Here is a 27,630-nt window from a genome sequence, read left to right on the forward strand (position 1 = left end):
GTGGAGGGGGGGCACAGATCTGAACTTTGCACCAGGGCCCATCAAACTCTAGTTACGCCACTGGTCACACGTCCTGCCCCATCCACACAGAGGCCACCATTGCACTCCTGCACACATCTCTCTACCCTGCTGAGGGCAGAGCAAAGTACTGTAATGCACAGGCGCGGGGTACAGTCAACGCTATACAATAATTTGCTTGGCGCTTGCTATATCTGTATCTCTCATTAGCAGTATCAGCTCGGCTTGTTTTCATCCAGAACCTGCAGGTGAGGAGGGGATTGGCACAAAATCCATGGCCAGTCCCATGTAACAAAGGGAGAATCTGTTCCCTTAAAGGAGTTGTCCGACAAACTCAAACTTTTTTTTTTTAAGCTAATCTGTGCTGTATTGTCATATAAAACACCCCTACATTATTGTTTTTTGTTTTCTAACTTTTATTCCTCTTGAATTTTCCCTTTTATTCTCTGCAGACAGTTTATTTACCTGCAGCTCAACCAAACCTGAAATTTTCCTACGCTGAACCTCAGTCAGAGCTGGCACCACCCGGCCTCACTGTCCAGCCCTGCCCTCTGCCCACTCATTGGATGTCAGTATTCTGCCCAGCGCTTACCTCTCATCACTACAGAATTAGAAGTAACACCCCCCCACATGGTGCTCTGCGCCCCCCCCCACAGGACTCTAAACTCCCCCCCCCCTCCCCCAGTGCTGTGCACCCCTCCCCCACAGCGCTTTGCGCACCCCTCCCCCACAGGATTCTAAACACCCCCCACACACACTTACACACACACACACACACACACACACAGCGATCTGCAACCCCACACAGTGCTCTGCAGCCCATTATAGCGCACACCGTGTAGGGAACAAATACATACCTCTCCTCGGTCCCTGCCGCTGCTCCTTGTTCGCCCGCTATCTGTGACATCCCCGCTGTACTGAACTGTCAGAGCACAGACAGCGGGACAGCGATGAGAAGCAGCACTCCCTCTCATCAGTGCTTTGAAATGTATTGGTATCTGTGATGCTCATACATTTGAACATGCGATCCTGAGCAGGGAGCCCGGTGCTGGCGGTGACACCGCGGATAGCCACTACCAGGCCCCTCCCCTCAGCTCACGGGTCCCACAGCAGTAGCGTAGGAGAGTACAGAATGTAAGGGGGATGGGGACTCCAGCCAGGGTGGATTGATTTAAATCACGCCGATTTAAATCATGATTTAAATCACGATTTAAATCAAAAGATTTTTTTCTATTTAAATCGGATCGATTTAAATCATGATTTTAATCATGATTTAAATCACTGATTTAAATCAAAAGGTTTTTTTTAATATAAATCACGATTAAAATGAGAAGTGAGAGCAGTGTGCATGTGCGCCCATAGTTACACGGACGAAACTAGGGGCAACGATCTAACGCCAGGGTGAGGGGGGGACCCCAAAGTAAGTAAAAATCTTTTTTGTTTTACTGTATGGCAATAGGTAGGTGTTTAAAAGCAGCATGTCTTAATTGTATAAACTATTAATAGCCTCCACATTTTGTTCATACTGCCCCTTTAATTCCACACTTCTAGCTTGGTTTCAGTTTTGGTTTAGTTTCTTTTTCCCTGCATTCAGTTGACATGCCCAAACTTGTTGGATAGTCAGCAGTACTTGGCTCAGGCTGTAGTAACATCAGCAGTGCTTGGCTCAGGCTGTAGTAACAATCAAACTTCATAAGTGATCTGTGTGAGCCTGCCATGGCAGCAGGTCGTAAGAGAGACCCTATTTGGGTTCATTTTGTTGAGATGCCAGCAGCAGATCTTGGAAAGAAAGGTGCAAGAGCAAAGTGCAAATACTGTCAAAAGGATATCCAAGGACTTGTTTGCCGTTTGAAATCACATTATGAAAACTGCAACCAGAAGGGAAATGAAGATGTTGATAGTGATACAACTAATGTCAATGAACCCCCACAGCTTCTTATGCACCAGGAGCCTAGTACTAGTGGTAAGCTACTCAGCTACTGACTGCATCGGCTTCATCCGCAGGAGTAGAGAGATTGTTTTCTTCATTTGGTTTTGTGCACACAACAGTCCAAAACCGCTTAGGAACTGCTAAAGCAGGACAACTGGTTTTCCTATTAAAAGTCCTAAATAAACAGTAGGCTTAAAGGACTGATGTATTCACTGAAGATGTTTGCTTACTTCAAACGTTAGAGATAGGCTATTGTTAAAAAGTACTTACTCTCTGTAGTTCAATTCTGAGTGTTTAATAGTGCAAATAAAAATTATTAGGTTTCATAATCAACTGTTTTAATATTTTTATTTGTGTAAAACAATTAGATTTGCAAAAAGACAAAGTTTTGCTTGTGTACAACTTGATTAAAAAATCTGATTTAAATCAAATGATTTAAATCAAAAAAATCTGATTTAAATCAAAAAAATCTGATTTTTTTGATTTTTTTTAAAAAATCAAGATTTTTATCCACCCTGACTCCAGCGCACTGTACCTGCCCAGCAGGGCGGCTACATAATATCGGCTGTGATGCCCGTCTACAAGGCAAGCATGAGCTCCTGCCCCTGATGTCGTGACATCACAGGAAGCCGCAAAATCGCGGCAGGAGCAGTCACATGACCGCTCTGAGCCGGGAGAGAGGGGCTGACAGCAGGGCAGGTAGGTAGTCACTATCTACTTACCTGCCCCAACGTAGCCCAATAGTGCAATAATAAAATATAAGCCGGATAACCCCTTTAAATTGTAGAATGTTGACTCCTTACTGATTGTAATGAGACTTCAGCCTGTCGTGACAGACGAGCTGTGTAATTATTGCCCTGTGGCAGCAGTAATTACCAGTTTGGTATATACAGTATTTTTGCTCGCTAGGCATATTGATGTCTGCACCTGTTTCTGCGCTATTATGGAATGAGCACTTAGAAATCTTATTTTGTAAATTACAGGGGAAGATGATTCTTCAGGACAAGTTGGAGAAAGAGAGAAATGATGCAAAGAACGCAGTGGAGGAATATGTCTACGAATACAGGGATAGGCTCTCTGGGCCGTGTAGCCGCTTTATCAGTGAAGAGGTGAATTAATTGGCATCAAAGGCTAATGCATAATAAAGCTGTAAAATCTGTATTAATTTAGTAAGGCTGTGCCACTATTTCCACTGCACCTTACAGACATCATCACTGTCCCCATTGGGGCTCACAATCTAAATTCCCTATCTGTGTATGTCTTTGGAGTGTGAGGAAACCAGAGATCCCAGAGGAAACCCCCGCAAACACGGGGAGAACATACAAACTCCTGCAGATCCTGGGTTCAAACTCCATGATCACAACACTAAAGCAACAGTGCCGAATACTGAGCCACCATGCTACCTTAAAGGGGTATTCTAATCTCCAAGATCCAATCCCAATATGTAGTAGGTGTAATAGTAATAATAACAATATTAGCAAATGCCTCCAATTAGAAATGTAGTATAGTTCTCCTGATTAGCTATGTATCTTGCCTTATGTACAGGGCATTGCAGCTTGGGTATCTATGGTTAGGGCACTAACATAGGGACAGTTAGTTACTAGTGGTTGTAACCGTGGATACCTAAGCTTCAATGCCCTGCACATGAACTAAGCAACATAGCTAATCAGGAGAACTATATTCAATTTCTAATTGGAGGTATTTCTGAACCCCTTCATCCCCAGGCGATTTTTCCGTTTTGTTATTTTGGGGGATTTTTTTTTGTTTTTTTTTTTTTTTGCTCCCATTCTGAGAGCCATAACTTTTTTTATTTCTTCATCGTTCCTTATGGGAGACCCAGACCATGGGTGTTTAGCTTCTGCCTCCGGAGGACACACAAAGTACTACACTCAAACGTGTAGCTCCTCCCTCCGGGCTATATACACCCCCTGGATGACAATCTACCCAGTTCAATGCTTTGTGTTTCAGGAGGATCACACACTTGCATTCTCTGATATTTTTATTTTAATTTTTATTTTAATTTTTAAAGATTTGGAAGAAAAGCGGGTCCAGTCTGGACTCCCGGCATGTCCCTTCACACCCCACTCTGTCGGGTGCTGTTAAGGTTGACTTTATAAGGCTGGAGCCTTCACATGCCGCGCTCCTTCACATCCTCTGTCGAGGCTCTGTTTGAAGTGGGAGCCTCCACGGTCCTCTCTGCTTGCAGAAGGCCGGTCTCCATCCGCAGCCCTGTCTGGTCCCTGCTGGAAGGAGCGTTAACCCCCACTCAGGGACATGGCCCTGCGTCTCAAAAGCTAAGTATTGAGACTTTTTTTCAGGGTTCCCGGGTACTTTTATTTGGGGGACAGTATGTGCTTTAGCGTTACTGTTAATTCCGGCCGGTTCTGGGGGTTTTCCCTGAGAACCGCGCCGAAGGTGCCTGCTCGTCGGCCGCATTTTAAAATCTAGGCCCCAGCTTCAGTTTGGGCCTAGTTTCGTTTTCGGCTTCTCTGCATGTTTTGCATACAGCGCCGCCCACCGCCCGACCAGCAGAGGGGAGGGCACTCCTCTCTGGGGAGATGTTCCCTCCCCTGTTTCTCTCCCTGTATCTCTCTGCCCTCCGTTTTTCCCGCTCTTGGGCTTATACACGCCCCCCCTCCTTCTCCCAGCGCCATTTTCTCAGCGTTCTTGCACTGGAAGGCGCTGGATGCTGCAGCTGCATACTGTGGGACGCTCTTTCCTGACAGGAAGGCTGACGCTTACAGGGTCTTTGAGCGGTGGAATCCGGAGGGCACACAGAGAGAGCGGGCTGGTAAGCCACAACCTTCAGTTGTGGACTTTTATTACACTCTCAGGCATTCTACAGGAGTGTATTCTGGCTGCAGAGCTTCCACCTCAGCAGCATGTCTGTCACTAGGAGCAAGGCTGCAAACATGTACGCTATATGCACTGCGTGTAAGCTCATTCTGCCAGAGCCAAGCACATACCCACATTGTGATGCCTGTGCTAACATGTTTGTGTCTCAGCCTGGAGCCTCCTCAGGGGTCCCTCTGGCTGCTCTGGCCCCGGTGGCTGAACACCCGGCTTGGGTAGCTTCCTTTTCACAAGCTATTTCCAAGTCTTTTGCCGACTCCATGGGGCAGCTGTCCCGGACACTGCTGTCTATGCATCAGCCCCCCTCTCAGGGTGTCTCTGCGGCTCCGAGCTCTGCAGAGCCCTCAGAGCATGTCCTAGGACCCCGTCCCCCTAAATGGAGACGAAGGGAACCTTCTCCTTCCTCGTCCCACGGCTCTGATTCACAAGCCGAGGTGCAGGGCGAGGAGGATTCGTTTACTGTGGGCTCAGACGCTGCCTCTATGTACCCCATTGACTTGTCTGAGGGTGATGCTGATGTTAGTGACTTGATTGCGTCCATTAACTCCGTACTGAACCTCAACCCACAAGAGTCAGAGGAACAACCCTCTCTGATAGAGGTACACCAGTTTACCTCTCCTAAGAAACCTAGGAGTATGTTTTTTAACCACTCCAGCTTTCGCACCACTGTTAACAAGCCCAGAGCCTGTCCTGACAAACGTTTTCCGAAGCGTAGTTCAGATGACCGTTTTCCTTTTCCACCGGAGGGGGTTAAGGACTGGGCCCAGTCCCCAAAGGTAGACCCTCCGGTGTCCAGGATCTCAGCCCGCACAGTCGTAGCTGTGGCTGATGGCACTTCTCTTAAGGATCCCACTGACCGCCAGGTTGACCTTCTGGCCAAGTCTGTATATGAGGCGGCAGGAGCCTCGTTCTCTCCGTCTTTTGCAGCAGTGTGGGCTCTTAAGGCAATCTCTGCCTCTCTGGCGGAGATTCATTCCCTCTCCAGGGACTCTATTCCTGAGACGGATGCCTTAACTTCTCAAGCTTCGGCTTTTGCATCCTACGCCATGTCTGCCATCCTGGAGGCTTCTCATCGCACGGCGGTGGCCTCCGCTAACTCCCTCGCGATCCGAAGGATCTTGTGGCTTCGAGAGTGGAAAGCAGACGCTTCCTCTAAGAAGTATCTTGCGAGTCTCCCTTTTACTGGGTCCCGGCTGTTTGGGGAACAGCTGGATGACATAATTAAGGAAGCTACTGGCGGGAAGAGTACTTCCTTGCCACAAGCTAAAGCCAAGAAACCTATCCAGGGCAGGAACCAATCGAGGTTTCGTTCCTTTCGTTCCTCTAACTGGTCTTCCTCTAAGCCCTCAGCCTCGTCCACTACCGCAGCCAAGGATCGTAAATCCAACTGGCGCGCCAAGCCGCGTCCTCAAAAGACCGGAGGAGCCGCTGCCACTAAGGCGGCCTCCTCGTGACTATCCGGCCGCGCCAGCAACGTCCTTGGTCGGTGGCAGGCTCTCCCACTTTGGCGACGTGTGGTTGCAACACGTCTCCGATCAGTGGGTGCGGGATATCATCTCCCACGGCTACAGGATAGAATTTGCTTCCAGCCCGCCAAACAGATTTTTTCTGTCCACCCCCCCCTGCTCCAAAGCCGCCGCCTTTTCTCAGGCCGTGGCATCCCTGCAGGCCAACGGTGTAATTGTTCCGGTTCCCGCCCGGGAACGGTTCAGCGGTTTCTACTCAAACCTCTTTCTAGTCCCCAAAAAGGACGGTTCCTTCCGACCCATCCTGGATCTCAAGCTTCTCAACGAGCATGTTCAGGTGCGGCATTTTCGCATGGAATCTCTGAGATCGGTCATTGCCTCAATGACCCAAGGAGATTTTCTGGCATCCATCGACATCAGAGATGCCTATCTGCATGTGCCTATTGCGGTTTCACACCAGCGTTGGCTATGCTTTGCGATCGGAGAGGAACATTTCCAATTCGTGGCTCTCCCCTTCGGCTTAGCCACGGCCCCTCGAGTATTCACCAAGGTCATGGCAGCAGTGGTTGCGGTCCTGCACCTCCAGGGGTTGGCAGTGATTCCTTACCTGGACGACCTTCTAGTCAAGGCCTCATCCAGTGCAGACTGCCAGCGGAGTGTCTCTCTCACTCTCGCCACGCTAGTTCAGTTCGTGTGGCTTGTCAACCTGCCCAAGTCCACTCTGACCCCGACCCAGGTGCTTTTGTACCTAGGGATGCAATTCGAGACTCTGCCGGCACTTGTCAAGTTGCCCTTAGTCAAACAGCAGTCCCTTCGTCTGGCGGTGCGCTCTCTGCTGAGGCACCGCCGTCATTCCATCAGACACCTCATGCAGGTGCTGGGTCAGATGGTGGCGTCCATGGAAGCGGTCCCCTTTGCTCAGTTCCATCTGCGTCCCCTGCAGCTGGACATTCTCCGCTGTTGGGACAAGCGGATCTCTTCCTTGCACAGGCAGGTGGCTCTCTCGTCACAGACCAGGAGCTCCCTTCAGTGGTGGCTTCGGCCCCTCTCTCTGTCTCAGGGACGCTCTTTCCTGACGCCGTCCTGGGTGATCCTCACCACGGATGCCAGCCTCTCCGGTTGGGGAGCAGTATTTCTCCATCACCGAGCACAGGGCACTTGGACTCCGTCCGAATCAGCCCTCTCGATCAATGTGCTGGAGATCAGAGCTGTGTTTCTAGCTCTCCTAGCCTTTCACCACCTGTTGGCGGGCAAACACATTCGAGTTCAGTCGGACAACGCGACAGCGGTTGCCTACATCAATCACCAGGGCGGGACTCACAGCCGTCTGGCGATGTCGGAGGTTCAACGAATCCTCCAGTGGACGGAGGACTCCAAGTCCACCATGTCGGCAGTCCACATCCCAGGCGTGGAAAACTGGGAGGCCGACTACCTCAGCCGTCAAACCGTGGACAGCGGCGAGTGGGCCCTGCACCCGTCAGTGTTCAGATCAATCTGCCATCCCGGCACAACAACAAAGTTCCGGTTTACGTGGCTCGCTCCCACGATCCTCAAGCCTTCGCAGCAGACGCACTGGTTCAAGATTGGTCTCAGTTCCGTTTGGCCTATGTGTTTCCCCCTCTAGCTCTCTTGCCCAGGGTTCTGCGCAAGATCAGAATGGAGGGCCGTCGAGTCATTCTCATTGCTCCGGACTGGCCCAGGCGAGCTTGGTACCCAGACCTGCTCCGTCTGTCCGTAGAGGTGCCGTGGCATCTCCCGGACCGCCCAGACCTTCTCTCTCAAGGTCCGTTCTTCCGCCAGAATTCTGCGGCTCTCAGATTGACGGCGTGGCTCTTGAGTCCTGGATTCTGACGGCTTCAGGCATTCCCTCTGAGGTCATCTCCACCATGACTCAGGCTCGGAAGTCTTCCTCGGCCAAGATTTACCACAGGACTTGGAGGATTTTCCTGTCCTGGTGTCGTTCTTCCGGCCATGCTCCTTGGCCGTTCTCCTTGCCGACCATCCTGTCTTTTCTACAGTCCGGTCTACAGCTAGGGCTGTCCCTCAATTCCCTCAAGGGACAGGTGTCGGCTCTGTCGGTATTGTTCCAGCGGCGTATCGCCCGACTGGCTCAGGTGCGCACTTTCATGCAGGGCGCATCTCACATCATTCCTCCTTACCGGCGCCCCTTGGATCCCTGGGACCTTAATCTGGTCCTCACGGCCTTACAGAAACCCCCCTTTGAGCCTCTCAGGGAGGTTCCCTTGTTTCGACTTTCACAGAAGGTTGTTTTTCTAGTAGCCATAACGTCTCTCAGGAGAGTTTCTGATTTGGCTGCGCTCTCTTCGGAATCCCCCTTTTTGGTGTTTCACCAAGACAAGGTGGTTCTTCGTCCGTCTCCGGACTTTCTCCCTAAGGTGGTGTCTCCTTTCCACCTTAACCAGGACATTTCATTGCCTTCTCTTTGTCCGGCCCCTGTGCATCGCTTTGAAAAGGCGTTGCATACCTTGGATTTGGTGCGAGCGCTCCGAATCTATGTGTCACGCACCGCCGTTTTTAGGCGGTGCACCTCACTTTTTGTGCTAACCACTGGTCAGCGCAAGGGTCTCGCTGCTTCTAAACCGACCCTAGCTCGTTGGATCAGGTCGGCTATCACCGATGCCTACCAGTGTTCTCAGGTGCCTCCCCCGCTAGGGATTAAGGCGCACTCGACCAGAGCTGTCGGTGCCTCCTGGGCTTTCAGGCACCAAGCTACGGCTCAGCAGGTTTGTCAGGCTGCCACGTGGTCCAGTCTGCACACTTTTTCGAAGCACTACCAAGTGCATGCTCATGCTTCGGCAGATGCGAGCTTGGGCAGACGCATTCTTCAGGCGGCTGTCGCCCATTTGTGAAGTTAGGTTTTGCCTACTTCTCAGTTGGTTTATTCCCACCCATGGACTGCTTTGGAACGTCCCATGGTTTGGGTCTCCCATAAGGAACGATAAAGAAAAAGAGAATTTTGTTTACTTACCGTAAATTCTTTTTCTTATAGTTCCGACATGGGAGACCCAGCACCCTCCCTGTTGCCTGTTGGCAGTTTTTTTGTTCCATGTGTTTCACCGGCTGTTGTTAGTAGTCAGAGTTACGGTTATTCCGAGTTTTACTCTATCTCTACTTATGGGTGGATGTCCTCCTTCAGCTTTTGCACTGAACTGGGTAGATTGTCATCCAGGGGGTGTATATAGCCCGGAGGGAGGAGCTACACGTTTGAGTGTAGTACTTTGTGTGTCCTCCGGAGGCAGAAGCTATACACCCATGGTTTGGGTCTCCCATGTCGGAACTATAAGAAAAAGAATTTACGGTAAGTAAACAAAATTCTCTTTTTTTCATTTTTAAGATTTTTGATTTCAAAGATATGGAAGAAAAGCGGGTCCAGTCTGGACTCCCGGCATGTCCCTTCTCACCCCACTGTGTCGGCGGTGCTGTTAAGGTTGACTTTACAAGGCTGGAGCCTTCACATGCCGTGCTCCTTCGCCATCCCATGGGCTCTGGCTTGAAGTGGGAGCCATCACGGTTCTTTCTGCCTTGCAGAAGACCGGTCTCCATCCGCAGCTCTGTCTGGTTCCTGTCGAACGGAGCGTTTAACAACTCCCCCAGGGACTTGGCCCTGCGCCTCAAAGCTAAGTATTGAGACGCTTTTCAGGGGTCCCGGGTACATTTATGAAGGGGAGAGTGTGTCTTTTAACTTTGTTGTGAATTCCGGCCGGTTCTCTGGGTTTTTCCTGAGAACCGCGCCGACGGTGCCTGCTCGTCGGCCGCATGTAAAAATCTAGGCCCCGGCTTCAGTTGCGGCCTACTTTCGTTTTCAGCTTCCCCTGCATGATTCATGCAGGGGAAGAGTGTGACACCGCCCACCGGCCGTTCAGCAGAGGGGAGGACACTCCTCTCTCAGGAGATGTTTCCCTCCCCTGTATCTCTCCTTGGCCCTCCGTTTTCCCGCTCCTGGGCTAATCCCCGCCCCCCCTCCTCACTCCAGCGCCATTTTATCAGCGTCTTCACACTGATCGGCGCTGGCTGCTGCAGCTCTGCATCTTGGAAGGCAGACGCTTCACTGGGGGTCCGAGCTGTGGAATCCGGAGGGCACACACGGTCTGGTAAGCCACAACCTCTGGTTGTGGGCTTTATTATACACTCTCAGGGGTCATTCTACAGGAGTGTATTGTTATTATTACTGCAGAGCCTCCACCTCAGCAGCATGTCTGTCACTAGGAGCAAGAAAGCTGCTAAGCTGTACTCTATATGCACTGCATGTCAGCTCATTCTGCCAGAACCGAGCACATATCCTCATTGTGAGGCCTGCTCTAACATGGTGGTGCCTCAGCCTGGAGACTTCTCAGGGGTCCCTCAGGCTGCTCAGGCACCGGTGGCTGAACCCCCGGCTTGGGTAGCATCGTTTTCTAAGGCTATCTCGCAGTCCTTTGCCGACTCCATGGGACAGCTGTCCCGGACTCTGCTGACCATGCATCAGCCCCCTTCTCAGGGTGCCTCTGCTGCTCCGAGCTCTGCAGAGCTCTCAGAGCAGGTTTTAGGACCCCGTCCTCCTAAACGGAGACGCAGGGACCCTTCTCCTTCCTCGTCCCACGGCTCTGATTCACAAGCTGAGGTGCAAGGCGAGGAGGATACCTTTACTGGGGGCTCAGACGCTACCTCTATGTACCCCATTGATTTATCTGCGGGCGATGCGGATGTTAGTGACTTGATTGCATCCATTAACTCCGTACTGAACCTCAATCCACCAGTGTCAGAGGAACAAGCCTCTCTGGTAGAAATACACCAGTTTACCTCTCCTAAGAGAGCTAGGAGTACGTTTTTTTAACCACTCCAGTTTTCAGGCCACTGTTACCAAGCCCAGGGCCTGTCCTGACAAACGCTTTCCAAAGCGTAGTTCTGATGACCGTTTTCCCTTTCCACCAGAGGTGGTTAAGGAGTGGGCTCAGTCCCCAAAGGTGGACCCTCCGGTGTCGAGAATCTCAGCCCGGACAGTCGTATCTGTGGCCGACGGCACCTCTCTTAAGGATCCCACTGACCGCCAGGTTGACCTTCTGGCCAAATCTGTATATGAGGCGGCAGGAGCCTCGTTCTCCCCGTCTTTTGCGGCAGTGTGGGCTCTTAAGGCAGTCTCTGCCTCTCTGGCGGAGATGCATTCCCTCGCCAGGGACTCTATACCCGAGATGGTTGCCTTAACCTCCCAGGCTTCGGCTTTTTCATCCTACGCCATGTCTGCCATTCTGGAGGCCTCTCACCGCACGGCGGTGGCTTCCGCGAATTCTCTCGCGATCCGCAGGATCTTGTGGCTTCGAGAGTGGACAGCAGACGCTTCTTCTAAGAAGTTCCTTGCTGGGCTCCCCTTTGCTGGGTCCCGGCTGTTCGGTGAACAGCTGGATGAAATTATTAAGGAAGCTACTGGCGGGAAGAGTACTTCCTTGCCGCAAACTAAAACCAGAAAACCTGTCCAGGGCAGGAACCAGTCGAGGTTTCGTTCCTTTCGTTCCTCTAACTGGTCATCCTCTAAGCCCTCAGCTTCGTCCACTACCTCAGCCAAGGATCGTAAACCCAACTGGCGCGCGAAGCCGCGTCCTCAGAAGAACGGAGGAGCCGCTGCCACTAAGGCAGCCTCCTCTTGACTATCTGGCGGCGCCAGCAACGTCCTTGGTCGGTGGCAGGCTCTCCCGCTTTGGCGACGTGTGGTTTCAACACGTCTCCGATCAGTGGGTGCGGGATATCATCTCCCACGGCTACAGGATAGAATTTTCTTCCAGCCCGCCAAACAGATTTTTTCTGTCCACTCCCCCCTGCTCCAAGGCCGCCGCCTTCTATAAGGCCGTGGCATCCTTGCAGGCCAACGGAGTAATTGTTCCGGTTCCCGCCCGGGAACGGTTCAGAGGTTTCTACTCAAACCTCTTCCTAGTCCCCAAGAAGGACGGTTCCTTCCGGCCCATCCTGGACCTCAAGCTTCTCAACAAGCATGTTCAGGTGCGGCGCATTCGCATGGAATCTCTGAGATCGGTCATTGCCTCAATGACCCAAGGAGATTTTCTAGCATCCATCGACATCAGAGATGCCTATCTGCATGTGCCTATTGCGGTTTCACACCAGCGTTGGCTACGCTTTGCAATCGGAGAGGAACATTTCCAATTCGTGGCTCTCCCCTTCGGGTTAGCCACAGCCCCTCGGATATTCACCAAGGTCATGGCAGCAGTGGTTGCGGTCCTGCATCTCCAGGGGTTGGCAGTAATCCCCTACCTGGACGACCTTCTAGTCAAGGCCTCATCCAGTGCAGACTGCCAGCGGAGTGTTTCGCTCACTCTCGCCACGCTTGTTCAATTCGGGTGGCTTGTCAATCTGCCCAAGTCCACTCTGACCCCGACCCAGGAACTTACGTACCTAGGGATGCAATTCGAGACTCTGCCGGCACTTGTGAAGCTGCCCTTAGTCAAACAGCAGTCCCTTCATCTGGTGGTGCGCTCTCTGTTGAAGCCCCGCCGTCATTCCATCAGGCACCTCATGCAGGTGCTGGGTCAGATGGTGGCGTCAATGGAAGCGGTTCCCTTTGCCCAGTTCCATCTGCGTCCTCTGCAGCTGGACATTCTCCGCTGTTGGGACAAGCAGATCTCTTCCTTGCACAGGCTAGTGGCTCTGTCGCCGCAGACCAGGAGCTCTCTTCAGTGGTGGCTTCGGCCCCTCTCTCTGTCACAGGGACGCTCCTTCCTGACTCCGTCCTGGGTGATTCTCACCACGGATGCCAGCCTCTCCGGCTGGGGGGCAGTATTTCTCCAACACCGAGCACAGGGCACTTGGACTCCGTCCGAATCAGCCCTCTCGATCAATGTGCTGGAAATCAGGGCTGTTCTTCTAGCTCTCGTGGCCTTTCACCACCTGTTGGCGGGCAAGCACATTCGAGTCCAGTCGGACAACGCGACAGCGGTTGCCTACATCAATCACCAGGGCGGGACTCGCAGCCGCCTGGCAATGTTGGAAGTTCAACGAATCCTTCAGTGGACGGAGGACTCCAAGTCCACCATATCCGCGGTCCACATCCCAGGCGTAGAAAACTGGGAGGCCGATTATCTCAGCCGTCAAACCGTGGACAGCGGCGAGTGGGCCCTTCATCCGGCAGTGTTCAGGTCAATCTGCCACAAGTGGGGCACTCCGGAAGTGGATCTAATGGCATCCCGGCACAACAACAAGGTTCCGGTTTACGTGGCTCGCTCCCACGATCCTCAGGCCTTCGCAGCGGACGCGCTGGTTCAAGATTGGTCCCAGTTCCGTCTGGCCTATGTGTTTCCCCCTCTAGCTCTCTTGCCCAGGGTTCTGCGCAAGATCAGAATGGAGGGCCGTCGGGTCATAATCATTGCTCCGGACTGGCCCAGGCGAGCTTGGTACCCAGATCTGCTCCGACTGTCCGTAGAAATGCCGTGGCATCTCCCGGACCGCCCAGACCTTCTCTCTCAAGGTCCGTTCTTCCGCCAGAATTCTGCGGCTCTCAGATTGACAGCGTGGCTCTTGAGTCCTGGATCCTGACGGCTTCAGGCATTCCTTCTGAGGTCATCTCCACTATGACTCAGGCTCGAAAGTCTTCCTCGGCCAAGATTTACCACAGGACTTGGAAGATTTTCCTGTCCTGGTGTCGCTCTTCCGACCATGCTCCTTGGCCGTTCTCCTTGTCGACCATCCTGTCCTTTCTACAGTCCGGTCTGCAGCTAGGACTGTCCCTCAATTCCCTCAAGGGGCTCTGTCGGTATTATTCCAGCGGCGTATCGCCCGACTGGCTCAGGTGCGCACCTTCATGCAGAGCGCATCTCACATCATTCCTCCCTACCGGCGGCCTTTGGATCCTTGGGATCTTAATCTGGTCCTCACGGCCTTACAGAAACCCCCCTTTGAGCCTCTTAGGGAGGTTCCCTTGTTTAGACTTTCACAGAAAGTGGTCTTTCTGGTGGCCATAACTTCTCTCAGGAGAGTCTCTGATTTGGCTGCGCTCTCTTCGGAGTCACCTTTTTTGGTGTTTCACCAAGACAAGGTGGTTCTCCGTCCGACTCCGGACTTTCTCCCTAAGGTGGTATCTCCTTTCCACCTTAACCAGGACATTTCATTGCCTTCCCTTTGTCCGGCCCCTGTGCATCGCTTTGAGAAGGCGTTGCATACCTTGGATTTGGTGCGGGCGCTCCGAATCTATGTGTCACGCACCGCCGTTTTTAGGCGGTGCACCTCACTTTTTGTGCTAACCACGGGTCAGCGCAAGGGTCTCTCGGCTTCTAAGCCGACCCTAGCTCGTTGGATTAGGTCGGCCATATCCGATGCCTACCAGCATTCTCAGGTGCCCCCACCGCCAGGGATTAAGGCACACTCGACCAGAGCTGTCGGTGCCTCCTGGGCTTTCAGGCACCAGGCTACGGCTCAGCAGGTTTGTCAGGCTGCCACTTGGTCTAGTCTGCACACCTTTTCGAAGCACTACCAAGTGCATGCTCATGCTTCGGCAGATGCGAGCTTGGGCAGACGCATCCTTCAGGCAGCTGTCGCCCACTTGTGAAGTTAGGTTTTGCCTACTTCTCAGTTTTGGTTATTTCCCACCCATGGACTGCTTTGAGACGTCCCATGGTCTGGGTCTCCCATAAGGAACGATGAAGAAAAAGAGAATTTTGTTTACTTACCGTAAATTCTTTTTCTTATAGTTCCGACATGGGAGACCCAGCACCCTCCCTGTTGCCTGTTGGCAGTTCTTGTTCCGTGTGTTTCACCGGCTGTTGTTGTAGACAGAGGTTCCGGTTTTTCTGAGTTTTACTCTATCTCTACTTATGGGTGGATGTCCTCCTTCAGCTTTTGCACTGAACTGGTTAGATTGTCATCCAGGGGGTGTATATAGCCCGGAGGGAGGAGCTACACGTTTGAGTGTAGTACTTTGTGTGTCCTCCGGAGGCAGAAGCTATACACCCATGGTCTGGGTCTCCCATGTCGGAACTATAAGAAAAAGAATTTACGGTAAGTAAACAAAATTCTCTTTTTTTCCATCAATCTTGCCAAATGAGGGCTTGATTTTTGCGAGACGAGTTCAACTTTTAAATGAAACCATAAGTTTTACCATATAGTGCACTGGAAAACTTAAAAAAAAAATTCCAAGTGCAAAAAAAGTGCGTTTGCATGATTGTTTTTGGGATATTTTATTCACAATGCTCACTATATGGTAAAACTGATGTGTCCATATGATATCAGTTCGAGTTTGTAGATACCAAACATGTATAGGTTTTCTTTTATCTAGGGGGTTAAAAAAAAATAATTCAGAAGTTTGTCCCAAAAAAAGCGCACTTTTTGCGCCATTTCCCATGACCCGTAGCGTTCTCATTTTTTGGGATCTATGTCTCAGTGATGCATATTTTTTGCGTCTCGGGCTGACGTTTTTAATGGTACCAGTTTTGCGCATATGCTATGTTTTGATCGTCTGTTATCACATTTTGCTCAAAATTTGCAACGACCAAAAAAACGTAATTTTGTCGTCTGGAACTTTCTTGCTGCTATTCCGTTTACCAATCAGATTAATTGATTTTATATTTTGATAGATCAGGCATTTTTGAACGCTGCGATACCAAATGTGTATATTTTTATTATTTGTAACCCTTTTAATTTTCAATGGAGCGAATGGGGGGTGATTTGAACTTTTTAGGTTTGTTGTTTTGTTTTGTTTTTTTTGTAAAATTTTTTAAAAAAAATTTCAACTTTTTATTTTATTAGGTTCCATAGGGGACTATAAGGATCAGCAGTCTGATCGCTCATTCTTACTTGTAGATCAGACCAGCATTTCTCTTATCTGCAGAAAAGCAGCTCTCCTCTCATACACGGCCTTCTGCCGGCTATAAGAGGAACTGACTCATGATAGCTACAGGAGTACTCACATGACCCTGTTCTACCATCGGAGCCATGTGATCACATCATGTGACTCCCGATGGAGCCGGGTAAGTGAATGCTTACCACGGCCCGCTGTTGCATTGCTCTGTGACATTTTCACAGCGTGATCTAAGGGTTTAACAGGCCCGAGTAGGTAGCAAATCCACTGGTGCCTGATAGCCGCACATGTCAGCTGTTCAAATCAGCTGACGTGCAGCGATCGCTGTCGGTGGCAGCAGGCAGGGGTTAACCTGGCATGATCTATGACGTACCCATGTGTCGTGAAGCGGTTAATATTATTACATGTACTACATATTTGGATAGGATCTTGCAGATGGGAACACCCCTTTAAAAACCCCTTTAAAAATTATCATAAGCTAATGTAAAGTAAATACCTGACTTGATTTTTTTTTTTTTTCTCTCTAGGACCTGGGGCATTTTTCAGAGCTTTTAACAGAAACCGAGAACTGGTTGTATGAAGATGGGGAGGATCAGTCCAGACAGGTGTATGTGGAGAAGCTCGATGAGCTGAAGGTAAGGGTTCCGTCACACTTTTGCGACGCTCCAGCGATCCCACCAGCGAGGTGACCTGGTCAGGATCGCTGGTGCGTCGCTACATGGTCGCTGGTGACCTGTCAATCAGGCAGATCTCACCAGTGACCAGCTCCCAGCCAGCAGCGACGCGTAGAAGCGATGCTGCGCTTGGTAACTAAGGTAAATATCGGGTAACCAAGCGCTTGGTTACCCGATATTTACCTTGGTTACCAGCGCACACCGCTTAGCGCTGGCTCCCTGCACTCCTAGCCAGAGTACACATTGGGTTAATAAGCAAACCGCTTTGCTTATTTACCCTATGTGTACTCTGGCTATGTGTGCAGGGAGCCGGCACTGGCAGCCTGAGAGCGGCGGACGCTAGTAACCAAGGTAAATATCGGGTAACCAAGCAAAGGGCTTCCCTTGGTTACCCGATATTTACCTTGGCTACAGCTTACCACAGGCTGCCAGACGCCTGCTCCCTGCACATTCAGATCGTTGCTCTCTTGCTGTCAAACACAGCGATGTGTGCTTGACAGCGGGAGAGCAACGTCCAAAAAATGAACCACCACTGTGTGTAACGAGCATCGATCTCACAGTAGGGGCCAAATCGCTGCTCAGTGGCACACACAGCGAGATCGCTAATGAGGTCACTGCTGCGTCACAAAAACCGTGACTCAGCAGCGATCTCTCTAGCGATCTCTCTAGCGATCTCGCTATGTGAGAAGTACCCCTAAGTGCACAACATCCCAGCAGAGTCAGTCATTAAGTTTGCACTTGGCCAGTCTTCATTAATATACTGTAGACACCTTTTTAGGTCATTATTATTTTAAATGCAAAAATGTAGCTTCTGCAGCCTTTATATATCGCAGTACATAGCAGAAGGAGTTAATAGTGATCACATTTTTATGAAAAAAATGCATGTATTTAAGAAATAATGGCTCAAAAGGTGTCCATATCCTTTTAAAGGGAGTTTGTCAGTTGGAAAATTACCTATTGTTTAACTGCATCACTCCTGGGCGATTTTCAGTTTTTCATTTTTGTTTTTTTTCCTCCCCCCTTCTTCCGAGAGCCATAACTTTTTTTTTTTTTTATTTTTCTGTCAATCTTGCCATGTGAGGGCTTGTTTTTTGAGGGACCAGATGTACTTTTAAATGAAACCATGAGTTGTACCATCTAGTGTAGTGGACAAAACTGGGGGGAAAATTCCAAGTGCTGAAAAATTGCAAAAAAAAAAAAAAGTCCAATCTCACGATTATTTTGCGGTTTGATTTTTTTTTTTTTTTTTTTTTTATTTTTAATTCACAATGTCCACTATATGGTAAAACATTTAGTGGTTTCCTTTTGATTTAAACGGTTAAAAAAAATTCAGACGTTTGTCCCGAAAAAAATGTTGCGCTTTCTGTGCCATATTCCGCAACCGTAGCGATCTCATTTTCTTTATCGTTCCTTTGGGAGACCCAGACCTTGAGTGTTTAGCTTCTGCCTCCGGAGGACACACAAAGTACTACACTTAAAAGTGTAGCTCCTCCCTCTGAGCTTATACACTCCCTGGTGAGCCAGTCCCAGCCAGTTTATCACTTTGTGTTCAGGAGGCATACATCCACACATGCATTCTCATATGATTTTTTTTTTTCTTTTTGGAATGAGATTGAAGAAGTGCGGGTCCACGTCTGGACCCACGGCATGTCCCTTCTCACCCCACTGTGTTGGTGGTGTTGTAAGGTTGATTCCAAGGCTGGAGCCTTACATGCCATGCTCCTTCACCATCCCTCCTGGGCTCTGGCTTGAAGTGGGAGCCAGCGCGGTCTCCATGCCTGGCAGGAGACCGGTCTCCATCCGCAGCCCTTTAGGATCCTGCTGGACCGGAGCACTCATCCCCAGGGACCTGGCCCTGCGTCTCAGCAGCTAAGTACCTGAGACGTTTATATGTTGGGGGTCCCTGTGCTTTATTGTATGGGGAGAGTGTGCTTACTGTATTTATCTTGGCATTTCCGGCGGGTTCTCTAGCTGTCGCCCGAGAACCACGCCGATGGTGCCTGCGCGTCGGCCTCGCCGCTCAAATTTAGGCCCCGGCTTTGCCGGAGGCCTAGTTTCTGTTCACTGTCCTCGCATGTCACTCATGCAGAGGGACAGGCTCGGCTCCTCCCGGCGGCCGTCCGGCACAGGGGAGGGACACTCCCCACTGCTGTGCGTGTCTCCTCCCCCTGTAGGTCTCTATAGCCCTCCAGATCCCGCTCTCTACAGGAACGCCCCAAGTCCCGCCCCCCTCTCTTCGCTCCGGCGACCATTTTCTCAGACAGGGTTCACTCTGCGCTGGCCTGCACTCTGCATCCCTGCTGAGGTGCTGTGCATTGGGGGTCCGGGCTTCGGGATCTGGAGGGCACACAACACCGCTGCCAGAGGTCTGGTAAGCCACAACCGGTCTCTGGTTGTGGACCTCTGTATATACTCTCTGGGGTTCATTCTCTTGTAGAAGCTGTCCCCACTCCAGCAGCATGTCTCACACGAGGAGCAAGGCTCCAAAGCTTTATACTGTATGCGCTGCATGTAAGCTCCTGCTGCCTGAACCGAGCACCTATCCACATTGTGATGTCTGCTCTAACTTGGCGGTGCCACAGCCTGGAGTCTCACCCCCAGTGGTCTCTCAGGCTGCTCCTGCACCTGTGGCTGAACCCCCGGCTTGGGTAGAATCCTTTTCTAGGTCTATCTCCCAGTCTTTTGCTGAGTCCATGGGACATGTCAATTGTTTTTGCCATTTGCGTTTTGAACTGCAAAGCAGAGTTTTTGACCAAATTTCTGCCAGAAAAAGGCTGCAGTTTGAACTGCATAGTGGGCACAAGAAACCCAAATTCCCATAGACTTTGCTTGAAAAGCAGAACACATCTATTTTGGCATTAAACGCTGCAGGTGAAAAAGCAGCAAAAAAGCAGGTAAAAAGCAACGTGGACACATAGTCTAAGAGAGTAAAGAGTGTGTTCTTTAACCACTCCAGTTTTCAGACCGCTGTGACCAAACCCAGGGCCTGTCCTGACAAACGCTTCCCAAAGCGTGGTTATGATGACCGTTTTCCCTTTCCACCTGAGGTGGTCAAGGAGTGGGCTCATTCCCCAAAGGTAGACCCTCCGGTGTCTAGGCTCTCAGCTTGGACCGTTGTGTCGGTGGCTGATGGCACCTCCCTTAAGGATTCCACTGACCGTCAGATTGACCTTCTGGCCAAATCTGTGTATGAAGCGGTGGGGGCCGCGTTTTCCCCAACTTTTGCAGCAGTGTGGGCTCTCAAAGCCATCTCTGCTTCTCTATAGGAGATGCATTCCCTCACCAGGGAATCTATGCCCGAGATGGTTGCCTTAACTTCTCAAGCTTCAGCTTTTTCATCTTATGCCATGTCTGCCATGCTGGAGGCTTCTCACCGCACTGCGGTGGCTTCGGCTAATTCCCTCGTTATCCGCAGGATCTTGTGGCTTCGAGAGTGGAAGGCAGATGCTTCTTCTAAGAAATACCTTGCTGGGCTCCCTTTTGCTGGGTCCCGGCTGTTCGGAGAACAGCTGGATGAAATTATTAAAGAAGCTACTGGCGGGAAGAGTACTTCCATGCCACAAACCAAAACCAGGAAACCTGCCCAGGGTAGGAATCAGTCGAGGTTTCGCTCCTTTCGTTCTTCCAACTGGTCGTCCTCTAAGCCCTCCGCCTCGTCCGCTAACTCAGCTAAAGACCAGAAATCCAACTGGCGCCCAAAAGCGCGTCCACAGAAGACCGCAGGAGGTGCTGCCACTAAGGCAGCCTCCTCGTGACTCTCTGCCCGCTCCGGCAACGTCCTTAGTCGGTGCCAGGCTCTCCCACTTTGGCGACGCTTGGTTTCAACACGTCTCCGATCAGTGGGTGAGAGATATCATCTCCCACGGCTACAGGATAGAATTCTCTTCCAGCCCGCCAAACAGATTTTTTCTCTCAACTCCCCCCTGCTCCAAGGCCGCCGCCTTCTCACAGGCCGTGGCAGCCTTGCAGGCCAACGGAGTAATTGTACTAGTTCCCTCCCGGGAACGGTTCAGAGGTTTCTACTCAAATCTCTTCCTAGTTCCCAAAAAGGACGGTACCTTCCGGCCCATCCTGGATCTCAAGCTTCTCAACAAGCATGTTCAGGTGCGGCACTTTCGCATGGAGTCTCTGCGATCAGTCATTGCCTCAATGACCCAAGGGGATTTCCTGGCGTCCATCGACATCAGAGATGCCTATCTGCATGTGCCAATTGCAGTTTCACACCAGCGTTGGCTACGTTTTGCAATAGGAGAAGATCATTTCCAATTCGTGGCTCTCCCCTTCGGGTTAGCCACGGCCCCTCGGGTATTCACCAAGGTCATGGCAGCAGTGATTGCGGTTCTGCACCTCCAGGGGTTGGCAGTGATTCCTTACCTGGACGACCTTCTAGTCAAGGCTTCATCCAGCGCAGACTGTCAGCGGAGTGTCTCGCTCACTCTCGCCACTCTAGCCCAATTCGGGTGGCTTGTCAATCTTCCCAAGTCCACTCTGACTCCGACCCAGAGTCTCACGTACCTAGGGATGCAGTTCGAGACTTTGTCGGCTCTAGTGAAGTTGCCCTTAAACAAACAGCTGTCACTCCAGCTGGCGGTGCGCTCTCTTCTAAGGCCCCGCCGTTATACTCTCAGGCGTCTGATGCAGGTGCTGGGTCAAATGGTGGCATCCATGGAGGCTGTTCCCTTTGCCCAGTTCCATCTGTGCCCCCTGCAGCTGGACATTCTCCGCTGTTGGGACAAGCGGCCTTCCTCCTTACACAAGTTAGTGGCTCTGTCGCCACGGACCAGGAGCTCCCTTCAGTGGTGGCTTTGGCCCCTCTCCCTGTCCCAAGGACGCTCCTTCCTGGCCCTGTCCTGGGTGATTCTCACCACGGATGCCAGTCTATCCGGCTGGGGAGCGGTATGTTTCCACCCCAGAGCGCAGGGCACTTGGACTCCGTCCGAGTCAGCCCTTTCAATCAATGTGCTGGAAACGAGAGCCGTGCTTGTAGCTCTCCTAGCTTTTCACCACCTGTTGGCGGGCAGGCACATTCGAGTCCAGTCAGACAACGCGACAGCGGTTGCCTACATCAATCACCAAGGCGGGACACGCAGCCGCCTGGCAATGATGGAGGTACAACGCATCCTCCAATGGGCGGAGGACTCCAAGTCCACCATATCCGCAGTCCACATCCCAGGCGTGGAAAACTGGGAGGCAGATTATCTCAGCCGTCAAAGCGTGGACGGTGGCGGGTGGTCCCTGCACCCGGCAGTGTTTCAGTCAATCTGCCGCAAATGGGGCACTCCGGACGTGGACCTAATGGCATCCCGTCACAACAACAAAGTTCCTGTTTACGTGGCTCGCTCCCACGATCCTCAGGTCTTCGCCGCGGACGCTCTGGTTCAAGACTGGTCCCAGTTTCGTCTGTCTTATGTGTTTCCCCCTCTAGCTCTCTTGCCCAGAGTCCTGCGCAAGATCAGAATGGAGGGCCGTCGAGTCATCCTCATTGCACCGGACTGGCCCAGGCGAGCTTGGTATCCGGACCTGCTCCACCTGTCCGCAGAGATGCCGTGGCATCTCCCGGACCGTCCAGACCTACTCTAGCAAGGTCCGTTTTTCCGCCCGAATTCTGCGGCTCTCAAATTGACGGCGTGGCTCTTGAATCCTGGATTTTGACGGCTTCTGGTATTCCTCCTGAAGTCATCTCCACTATGACTCGGGCCCGTAAGGCTTCCTCCGCTAAGATCTATCACAGGACTTGGATAATGTTCCTGTCCTGGTGTCGCTCTACCGGCCATCCTCCTTGGCCATTCTCTTTGCCGACCCTTCTGTCTTTTCTACAGTCCGGTCTGCAGCTAGGACTGTCCCTCAACTCTCTCAAGGGACAAGTCTCAGCTCTGTCAGTTCTGTTCCAGCGGCGTCTCGCTCGGCTGGCTCAGGTCCGCACCTTCATGCAAGGCGCGTCTCACATCATTCCGCCGTATCGGCGGCCCTTGGATCCCTGGGACCTTAACTTGGTCCTCACGGTATTGCAGAAACCCCCTTTTGAGCCTCTTAGGGAGGTTTCTTTGTATCGTCTTTCTCAGAAAGTGGCCTTTCTGGTTGCCATAACTTCTCTCAGGAGAGTCTCTGATTTGGCTGCGCTCTCTTCGGAGTCACCTTTTTTAGTCTTTCATCAAGACAAGGTGGTTCTCCGTCCGACTCCGGACTTTCTTCCTAAGGTGGTCTCTCCTTTCCACCTTAACCAGGACATTACCCTACCTTCCTTCTGTCCGGCTCCTGTTCATCGCTTTGAGAAAGCGCTGCATACTCTAGATCTGGTGCGTGCTCTCCGGATCTATGAGTCTCGCACCGCTGCGCTTAGGCGGTGCACCTCTCTTTTTGTGCTAACCACAGGTCGGCGCAAGGGCCTCCCTGCTTCTAAGCCGACCTTAGCCCGTTGGATTAGATTGACCATTTCGGACACCTACCAGAGTACTCAGGTGCCTCCCCCGCCGGGGATCAAGGCACACTCGACCAGAGCTGTCGGTGCCTCTTGGGCTTTTAGGCACCAGGCTACGGCTCAACAAGTCTGTCAGGCTGCCACTTGGACTAGCCTGCATACCTTCTCGAAGCACTACCAAGTGCATGCTCATGCTTCGGCAGATGCGAGCTTGGGCAAACGCATCCTTCAGGCGGCTGTCGCCCATTTGTGAAGTTAGGTTCTGCCTACTTCTTAGTTTTTCTGTTTATTCCCACCCAGGGACTGCTTTGGAACGTCCCAAGGTCTGGGTCTCCCAAAGGAACGATAAAGAAAAAGAGAATTTTGTTTACTTACCGTAAATTCTTTTTCTTATAGTTCCGTATTGGGAGACCCAGCACCCTCCCTGTTGCCTGTTGGCAATTTCTTGTTCCGCGTGTTATCACCGGCTGTTGTTGTGGACAGAGTCTCCGGTTGTTCCGGCTCTTGCTCTGTTCTACTTGTGGGTGGCTATTCTCCTTCAGATTTTGCACTTAACTGGCTGGGACTGGCTCACCAGGGGGTGTATAAGCTCAGAGGGAGGGGCTACACTTTTAAGTGTAGTACTTTGTGTGTCCTCCGGAGGCAGAAGCTAAACACCCAAGGTCTGGGTCTCCCAATACGGAACTATAAGAAAAAAAATTTACGGTAAGTAAACAAAATTCTCTTTCTTCAGCGCTCTATTGGGAGACCCAGACGATTGGGGTATAGCTACTGCCCTCCGGAGGCCACACAAAGCACTACACTAAAAAGTGCAAGGCCCCTCCCCTTCTGGCTATACCCCCCCGTGGTATCACGGGTTCTCCAGTTTTCAAGCTTTGTGCGAAGGAGGTCAGACATCCACGCATGGCTCCACAGATTTTAGTCAGCAGTAGCTGCTGACTATTTCGGATGGAAGAAAAGAGGGCCCATATAGGGCCCCCAGCATGCTCCCTTCTCACCCGTGGATGGTGTTGTAAGGTTGAGGTACCTATTGCTGGTACAGGGGCTGGAGCCCCACATGCTGTTTTCCTTCCACATCCCCTTGTAGGGCTCTGTGGAAGTGGGATCCTGCCGGCCTCTAAGCTCTGACGCCGGGCTCCATCCACAGACCCATAGCACCTGATGGATACGGAGCAGGAGTACAATCAGGGACAAGGCCCTGCATCATACAGGTACTCTGTGTCCCCGGCAGGCACAGACACACTCCGGGCTGGCTGGGTGTTGTAGTGCGCCGGGGACCGTAACGATTGAGTTGGTGTTCCTGCAGTTTACTGGGGGACTTTTGTGTTGTGGGAACGCAGCGCCGACCCCCACTGGACCGGCGGCGCTGCTGTGACTTGTAGTGCGCCGGGGACACGCCGACCGCGCTTTTACGGCGGCGGCGTTTATAAATCCAGTCCCCGGCTTTTGCGGCCTAGCTCCGCTTCGTTCCCGCCCCCACCCTGTCAATCAGGGTAGGGGAGAGACGCTGTTTCGCAGCAGCGACGAGGGCTGGAGCCTGATTTACATGCTCCAGCCCTCTCACTAGGCACAGAGGGAAGCAGGCTTCCCGCTCTTAGTCAGGAACGCCCAGGGCCCGCCCCCCCTCCTCTCCCAGGACGCCGGCAGCCATTACATGCAGTCTGGCTGGAGGAAGGACGCAAGGCTCTGGGAGACCTGGACTAGGGGGCTTTTGGCGACCACACACCCGCTCTTAAGCGGGCGGTAAGCGGCATTTCAGCTGGCCCCTCTAGTGCCTCAGTGTGTATTGGTGTACTGTGTCACCAGATATATATATTTATTTATTTCTTGCACTGTGAGGTCGCTTCCTGGCTGGATACCCCAGATCGCTCTGAGGAGGCAGCAACATGTCATCCACAAAACGCAAGGCTGCCAAGGCTAGGGCTGTGTACACTGCGTGTGCTGCATGTGGGGCTGCTCTACCAGCAGGTTCCAAAGACCCCCATTGTGTGCAATGCTCAGATCCGGTGCTGCTTCGCCAGCCGGAGTCCGGAGGGGTAGTGACCCAGGCTGAGACGCTTGTAAGTCCTGCCCCGGTGTCAGGGACAGACTTTGCAGTTTTTGCTGATGGAATGTCTGTGACTATGGCAAAAATCCTTGAAACTTTGCAATCCATGACTGGGGCTCAGTCTATGGACACGGCGAGGTCTCTGTCCTCTAATCCCCCTCAGTTGGAATTAATCCAGACTGCAAGGGGGTCCCCGGCTTCCCAGGCTGAGTATTATGACTCAGATGATAGCCCCAGCCACCCTAAGCGAGCTCGCTGGGAAAGACCCTCAACGTCATCACACTGCTCAGGGTCTCAGCGCAATCAGTCGCCCTGTGATGCGTCTGAAGAGAGTGATCAGGAGTCTTATCCTGGAACCCCTCTCAATCTGGATACCCCGGATGGGGACGCCATGGTAAACGAGCTTATCTCAGCCATCAATAGACTGTTGGATATTTCTCCCCCAGCTCCTTCTGCAGAGGAGGCAGCTGCAGAGCAGGAGAAGTTTCGTTTCCTCTATCCCAAGCGTAAATTGAGTGCTTTCTTGGATCACTCTGACTTCAGAGAGTCAATCCAGAAACACGACGCTCATCCAGAAAGGCGTTTCTCTAAACGTTCTAAGGATACACGTTTTCCTTTCCCCCCTGATGTGGTCAAGCGCTGGACCCAGTGTCCAAAAGTAGACCCCCCGATTTCCAAACTTGCAGCTAGATCCATAGTTGCAGTGGAGGATGGCGCTTCACTTAAGGATGCCAATGACAGACAGATGGACCTTTGGTTAAAATCTGTCTATGAAGCTATCGGCGCGTCGTTTGCTCCAGCATTCGCAGCCGTATGGGCACTCCAAGCTATTTCAGCTGGTTTGGCAAAAGTGGATGCTATCATACATCCAGCGGTGCCGCAAGTGGCGTCCCTTACCTCGCAGATGTCTGCGTTTGCGTCTTACGCTATCAATGCGGTCCTAGAATCTACCAGCCGCACCTCAATGGCGTCCGCCAATTCGGTAGTTTTGCGCAGAGCCTTGTGGTTAAAGGACTGGAAAGCAGATGCTGGTTCCAAAAAATGTTTAACCAGCTTGCCTTTATCTAGAGATAGACTGTTTGGCGAGCCATTGGCTGACATCATTAAACAGTCCAAGGGTAAAGACTCTTCCTTTCCCCAGCCCAGATCAAGCAAACCTCAGCAGAAAAAATGGCAGCAGAGGTTTCAGTCCTTTCGAGGTTCGGGCAAGACACAATTCTCCTCGTCCAAAGGGACTCAGAGGACGCAAAGAGTCTCAGATTCCTGGCGGGCTCACGCACGCCCCAAGAAAGCAAATGGAGGAACCGCTTCCAAAGCGGCTACCTCATGACTTCCAGCCCCCCCCCTCCGCATCTCCGGTCGGGGGCAGGCTCTCCCGCTTTTCCGACATTTGGATGTCACAGGTCAAAGACCGGTGGGTGACAAACATTTTGTCTCGCGGGTACAGAATCGAGTTCAGTTCTCGTCCTCCAGCTCGGTTCTTCAGAACCTCCCCACATCCAGACCGAGCAGATGCCCTGCTGCAGGCGGTGGACTCCCTAAGAGCGGAAGGAGTAGTGGTTCCTGTACCGCCTCAGGAACAAGGGCGAGGGTTTTACTCCAATCTCTTTGTGGTTCCAAAAAAGGACGGCTCGTTCCGTCCTGTTCTGGATCTAAAGCTGCTCAACAAACATGTGCACGCCAGACGGTTCCGGATGGAAACCCTCCGCTCTGTCGTTGCCTCAATGTCTCAAGGAGACTTCCTTGCCTCAATAGACATCAAAGATGCTTATCTCCACGTGCCAATTGCTACAGAACATCAACGTTTTCTACGTTTTGTGATAGGAAACGACCATCTTCAGTTCGTAGCTCTGCCATTCGGTCTGGCGACAGCCCCCCGGGTCTTCACCAAGGTCATGGCGGCGGTGGTAGCAGTCTTGCACTCTCAGGGACACTCGGTGATCCCTTACCTAGACGATCTACTTGTCAAGGCACCCTCTCAAGAGGCATGCCAACTCAGTCTACATGCTACGCTGGAGACTCTACAGACGTTCGGATGGATCATCAACTTTCCAAAGTCGAATCTGTCACCGTCACAGTCGCTAACGTATCTTGGCATGGAGTTTCATACTCGAGCAGCGAGAGTGAAGCTTCCGCTGAACAAGCAGCGGTCCCTACAGACAGGGGTGCAATCGCTCCTTCAAGGCCAGTCGCACCCCTTAAGGCGCCTCATGCACTTCCTCGGGAAGATGGTGGCAGCCATGGAAGCAGTTCCCTTTGCGCAGTTTCATCTGCGCCCACTTCAATGGGACATTCTCCGCCAATGGGACGGGAAGTCAACGTCCCTGGACAGGAAAGTCTCTCTTTCCCAGACGGCCAAGGACTCTCTACAATGGTGGCTCCTTCCCACCTCATTGTCTCAGGGAAGATCCTTCCTGCCCCCATCCTG

General features: G+C 51.8%; 1 protein-coding gene across 1 annotated transcript in view; it reads left to right on the top strand.

The window, feature by feature from the left end:
- The window catches only part of HSPH1 (heat shock protein family H (Hsp110) member 1), a 138,345-nt gene that overhangs the window by 98,123 nt on the left and 12,592 nt on the right, over positions 1 to 27,630 (top strand). The window contains exons 14-15 of the mRNA XM_075337357.1: positions 2,932 to 3,057; positions 16,591 to 16,698. Coding sequence (XP_075193472.1) covers positions 2,932 to 3,057; positions 16,591 to 16,698 — 234 coding nt within the window. The remainder of the gene's footprint in view (positions 1 to 2,931; positions 3,058 to 16,590; positions 16,699 to 27,630) is intronic.

The sequence above is a fragment of the Anomaloglossus baeobatrachus genome, chromosome 2 (assembly GCF_048569485.1).
Source record: "Anomaloglossus baeobatrachus isolate aAnoBae1 chromosome 2, aAnoBae1.hap1, whole genome shotgun sequence".
Classification (NCBI taxonomy): Eukaryota; Metazoa; Chordata; class Amphibia; order Anura; family Aromobatidae; genus Anomaloglossus; species Anomaloglossus baeobatrachus.